We start from the raw sequence: 5,922 nt of genomic DNA on the forward strand, positions 1-5,922 counted from the left end.
TAAAAATAAAATTTTATATAATTTTTTAGTATTTTATCTTTTTCCATAAGATTAAATTTAAAGACAAATTACATGATTTCTCCTTATATAATTACAAATACCTTATTGCCATTTGAAAATTTTATGGTACCCTCTTATATGTGATATAATTATGTAATTCTTTGAACGGAATACGATGATAATATCAACTTTATTCTTATAAAATTTTATTTAAAAAATATAAAAATCATGAAGTTGGATGGACATTATGGTTAAAAAAGAGAGTACAAAATTATTAATGTTTATTATAAAAAAATTTATTATTTTTTTGAAATATATAAAATTTTAAGCTCTTCTCAAAATATTTTTTATTTTACATATATATATATATGTTTAAAATCAATAATTTTAATGGTAGGTCTATAAATACTTAATAATAATTTATTATTAAATGATATGATGTAACATGATTCTATCCTAATGTCTTAAAGGGGTTGACTGCAACCTGCACTTGGTCTATTGTGGGTCCTGCGACTTTCGTCGTGCCCTAATCAGTATACTAGGGCCCATGTTTGCAGTATCAACGTTGTAATTTCTTACTTGGTAAATTGCATGTTCTGTATTTTAGAAAATTATGAAAAATCCTCCTATCTTATATTTATCAGCAAAAACATTTTATGTTATCTAAAATATAATAAAATACACCCTCTCCGTTAGAAAGTAATGGAGAATGGGTAGACGCGTGTTTTTTTGCTGCTTTTGAAGTTTTTTTTTTAAGTGGGCAAATGTTTTTTTGCTCTTTTGTTTGCTATTTTATTGTGCATATGTTTTAAACTAACAAATAATAATACAAAAATTCACTTTACAGATTCAAAATTTATACGGATGCAAATAGAAGTCCTTATAATATTATATATCATTAATTAAATTAAATTATTATTTAACTTAAATATAATTCAATATTTATGTATTTAAAACGAACATCAACACTATTAATGTAATTTAGCCTAATTTTAAAAACAATTATGTACCCTCATTGAGTTAACGGTAAGTGTAGTTGGCTCTTAACAATATCAAATTCTAAAATTTAAATTACTATTTTGACTTTAAGATAATTAACATATTATCTTTATTACTTATGGGCAATTTTAGAGGACAAAATGGTAATAGAGTTAGAAGCTAGTCCTAGTACTCTAAGAGCCATTGCACCTTTGAACTTAGCGGTGTTAATTGGTCAACTACATTTGCCGTTAATTGAGGGGTAAGAAAGCCATAGTTTTTTGAGTATAGGAATAATTATTATAATAAGCAAAATAGAAGGGGCAAAGTGTAATTTCCAGATATTGAATAATCACGTGCTCGGGACCAAATCTAAGGCCATGATTAACAGGGTGTATAATGGATGATATCCTAAACATACCAGGTAGTGGTGTGTTTACTAGCATTTTAGTCAGTCCGGTATTGAGTGGACTGGCCTGGCAATAGATCCAGATTTTTCGATGACTGTTAACTACAAAATTTCAGGTCTGATTAAAAGTCCAAAGGGGCTGGCCATTCATGATTGCTTTTTCTTCTCATTTATGCCCTCAACTTTTTTATGGGATTATCATCCTTACCCTCGTTACTGACTAAAATTACATCCTCTTTGGTGAGGTGCAATAAATACACATAACACAAATTTTAATGAGTGCAACAAGCTTCCTCACAGCTATAGTGGTCTTCTCCATTCCTCAGGTAATCTGTGCCGTCCTCTATGGTGTTGCTGTTCTTGGATTTTCTCTCATTAAAAACTTGCAAATGTGACAAGACATGAAATTTTGTCTTCCTTTGGGCCAATATAGTAATTTTCACAAATAATCTGCAACTTTGTCCATGCCTAATGAATACACATGGGTGATGGTCAGCCCAATAATAAAAGATTGTTACCAAATGCACAGTTTGACCCATTTATCACATATACCAAAGTAAACATGGCCTAAGAGGCCTAGAAATTATAGCCAGGGCCCAAGGCCCAGAGCATAGCATAACTGGGCCTTCTTAGCCCATTCCAGAGACCTTCAAACCAGCCCACAAGATGAACACGACTTTGTCAGCCAAATGTTAAAAGAGTAGCGATTTATGTTTCCACGTTGTCCTCAATAATCACGCGACTTCTGTAGGAGTTGACGGGATTGAGTGAATGGCGCGGGAGAAAATACTTCAAGAAATTCCCCACCGAGAAAACCCCTATAAGGGGGTTTTAAACAGTAGAGCACTGTGTAGGCGAAAATGGAAATACGAGGAAGCAGCGAGAGCCCGCCGGACACAAAGAAGTCAAAATCGAAAACGCCCAGAAAGTCTAAAGATGACCAACTTCTTAAACAGAGTAAGCTTTCTCAAATCCTAGCTCAAATGTGTATTTTCTTGTGGTCATTTTTTGGCAATATTTGTTTGTGTTCTGAAAATCTTTAGGTTGTATTTTTGTTATGGGGTTCCTTGGTTGTTTGTTGAAATCATCGCTGGATTTCTTATTTTGGCAGAATCTCCGGCGGAGTTCTTTGCGGATAACAAGAATATTGCTGGTTTCGACAATGTGAGGTTCATATGTCTGTTTGATTTATTTGTTTTTTTCTTTATGACGATTTGGGTTCCATGCTTCGTTTGATATTGGCATTAATGTTTACCCAACCCAATGGGGAAGTAATATCTTGTTTAAAAATTCAGTTTTCCATGGTTGATTGATGCAAAAATTAGTAGTCGTCATTTCCACCTCTTGATTGATGGATTGGTCTTCCAGAATGACCTAATAGTGATAAAAATTGTCTCTGACTTCGTACTGGTTTGGGAGGGGGTGTCTGGCTGACTTCGTACTGGTTTGGGAGGGGGTTTCTGGCGCTGATAGTGCGAGATTCAAATGGGTTGAAATAGTGGTTGGGTCCCAGTATTTCAGGTAGGGTGGAAACATGACCTGGATTGTGGCAAGGGAGGTGGTGGTAGAGGGTGGCGAAGATGGCATGCGCCAAAAGGGAAATTGAAGCTGCAGTTTGATCAAATTTTAACTGAAGAGAAACAACTGTTGAAAAGGGTACAATGCAATTTTACTTGGAGAAGAGGAGGCACTGTTGATGATGAATGCGTTAAGTTTGCAATGTAACATTTTATGGTAGGAATTTTTTGTTTGTAGGTTCCCTATTCATAATGAATCTTTCATGGTTTCTCAGCCAGGAAAATGTTTGTATACTACTGTTAGAGAGCTTGTTGAAAATGCACTTGATTCAGCAGAGTCAATCTCTGAACTTCCTGTCATAGAGATAACAATGTAAGTATCAGTGTGCATATCTTTCAGTTAGATCTTGATTTGGGATTTACTGCTGTTGACACGCATTTGGTTGATCTTTCTAGAGAAGAAATTGGGAGAAGCAAGTTCAACTCCATGATTGGTCTTGCTGACCATGAACGTGTTGACGCAGAGCTATATGATGATTTTGAGACAGCCAAGGCTCGTGAGGTGCATTTATTTTAACTTGAGTTCTCTGAATTTGATATGTTAGATTCCACAATGATGAGTGTAAAAAATGCTTATACAAGTTGGTAGGTCAGAAAGTGGTGGCCACTAGTGTTAAGGATTGTATAAATTCTTTTTTTTAGAAAAGACTTGCCAAGGAAGCTCGTCTTCAAGAAATTCAGGCAAAGAATGCTGCTCTTGGGAAGAAAGCCAAAGCACCAACATCAATGAAATCAATAAAGAGTCGTGAGGCCTCATATTACAGGGTCACTTGCAAGGTGCATATGACTCATTCCGACTATCCTTTGTCTATTATACAAGCCATTAGCTAATTTTTAGCAATTTATAGCTCCTGGACACAGAATAGTATAGCAGGCAATTCTCTTCTTAAATACTGTGATTTGGTCTTTGATGTAGGATAATGGAAGGGGAATGCCACATGATGATATCCCAAATATGTTTGGACGAGGTTTTGAATCTGATTCTGATAGTTTTTCTTATATCCTTAATTGATTCTCATAAATGGGTTATATTTATTGGGAAAGAATATCTGTCAAACTTGTTCAGAGTAGTATAAGAAACTGACATTTCTATTTTTATTGTTTCTATATTTTCTTTTTATATTTTGTGCTTCTAAAAGTAGCATGTGTGCAGTTCTTTCTGGAACTAAGTATGGCTTAAAACAGACGCGTGGAAAATTTGGACTTGGTGCAAAAATGGTACGTTCAACCATCTGGAAATAATTTGGGCAATGGGTGTAATACTTTTATAAGCATGATATCCTATATCTGTCCTAGCAGTGTGGCCATCTTTTCTGTGTTATATGATAATACTGTCATTTGGCAGCTTTAGGCTAATTTATGATATGTGAACACCTATATGGAGGTGGTAATACAATCCCACAGGAATTCCTCATGTGCAGGCTCTTATTTGGTCCAAGATGAGTACTGGACTGCCCATTGAGATCCTTTCATCAATGAAGGGCCAGAATTATTCATCATTTTGCAGACTAGATATAGATATCAATAAGTATGCAAATATACCCTCAGAACTTTATGGTAGAATCTTGTTGGATTTTGCTGGACATTGATTCCATGGAAAAGTGATGTTGTTGCAATTATTAATTTCCAGGAATATTCCTCACATCCATGTGCATGAAAAAAGAGAGAATGAGGAAAAATGGCACGGAGCTGAAATCCAGATAGTAATTGAGGGGAACTGGACAACCTATCGTGTACAATTCGTTAAATTAACTTTGACCTGAGCCTCAGTTTCCTGTTATTGTTGTGCTGGTTCCTTCTTTTATTCGTGTTCTTTGCTTCTACAGTCCAAAATATTACACTACATGCGTCAAATGGCTGTCATCACTCCATATGCACAATTCCTTTTCAAGTTTCTGTCAGAATCTCCAGAGTACATGCTCTCTCTCCCCTGTCTTCATTTTCTTACTATCTTATAGGGATAAAGTGGCAAAATTCGTTTCTTTATTTTTGCAGCAAAAATGTCACTGTGAGATTTGCTAGGAGGACTGATGTCATGCCTCCCGCTCCTCTTGAGACCAAGTATCATCCATCGGCAGTTGATTTGCTTTTGATAAAAAGACTTATTGCTGAGACTTCAAAGCAAAATCTTATGCAATTTCTTCAACATGAATTTGTGAACGTTGGGAAGTCCTATGCCGAGCGTTTAATTGGTAAGAATGCAACTGATTGTTATCTCTGAGAAGAACAGCGGATGTGACTTTTATCAAGGCTGTTGATAACATGAAAAGAAGTGTTCATGCTGCAATAGAGAGATAATTTTTTATGTTTTGATGCTATGTTCGGAAATAATTGAATGCCTTTTGGTGTTTTGTGGAGACTAGTGAAGTGTTACAAAGTTCTTGAGGAATAGCTCGGGATCATTGGACCAAGTGGAAATTATTTTCCATGTTAAAAAGTAATAATTTGGTACATCAGAATATCAGATCAAGTTGAAATTAACATCCATGTGAAAAAGGAATGAGTTTTAATACTTCCTATTGTATGGTTCTTTTTGGTGCAGCATCTTGTAATCGTTAAAAGCAATTCTGAAAAATAGCCATGGAACTAAAAGTGATAATTATCTAAGAAAGAGAAGCTCATGAAAGTATTAAGCCAAGTATTCTCTTGTGGGATTTGTTGTAGCTGGTTCAATTCATTTTATTGGAACACAATAAAATGGAAACTTCAAAATTCTTCACATGTGGCCCGTTGCATAATCTTTATTTTTTCATATCAGTTAAAGCATCAGATTCTGAGGCTAAACGATCTACTAGAAATGTCTACATGTGCACTTTAAACATTTTGTGAACTCCATATGGTATTGGAACTGAACAATCCTCCATGAGCATACAATTCATTTCCATTTTCAAGTTTTTGTTTGCCACAATGATCTTTCAGGCTACAATTCAAGTAGGAAACACAATGGACCACAACACT

At 35.0% G+C, this 5,922-nt stretch overlaps 1 protein-coding gene across 3 annotated transcripts in view; it reads left to right on the forward strand.

Annotated features, from left to right (window-relative positions):
• The window catches only part of LOC105163545 (DNA topoisomerase 6 subunit B), an 8,692-nt gene continuing 4,911 nt past the window's right edge, over positions 2,142–5,922 (forward strand). Inside the window, exons 1-11 of one of the 3 annotated variants that reach the window (XM_020694826.1) lie at positions 2,142–2,344; positions 2,499–2,551; positions 3,180–3,277; positions 3,361–3,466; positions 3,607–3,741; positions 3,881–3,932; positions 4,118–4,182; positions 4,386–4,492; positions 4,595–4,697; positions 4,791–4,876; positions 4,960–5,156. In XM_020694826.1, the coding sequence (XP_020550485.1) occupies positions 2,248–2,344; positions 2,499–2,551; positions 3,180–3,277; positions 3,361–3,466; positions 3,607–3,741; positions 3,881–3,932; positions 4,118–4,182; positions 4,386–4,492; positions 4,595–4,697; positions 4,791–4,876; positions 4,960–5,156 (1,099 nt within the window). In that variant the 5' untranslated portion in view covers positions 2,142–2,247. Of the gene's footprint in view, positions 2,345–2,498; positions 2,557–2,606; positions 3,044–3,179; positions 3,278–3,360; positions 3,467–3,606; positions 3,742–3,880; positions 3,933–4,117; positions 4,183–4,385; positions 4,493–4,594; positions 4,698–4,790; positions 4,877–4,959; positions 5,157–5,922 lie in introns of those variants that run through there. The other 2 variants (XM_011081946.2, XM_011081947.2) reach the window with 2 other exon arrangements.

Source organism: Sesamum indicum, linkage group LG6 (genome assembly GCF_000512975.1).
Source record: "Sesamum indicum cultivar Zhongzhi No. 13 linkage group LG6, S_indicum_v1.0, whole genome shotgun sequence".
Taxonomy (NCBI): Eukaryota; Viridiplantae; Streptophyta; class Magnoliopsida; order Lamiales; family Pedaliaceae; genus Sesamum; species Sesamum indicum.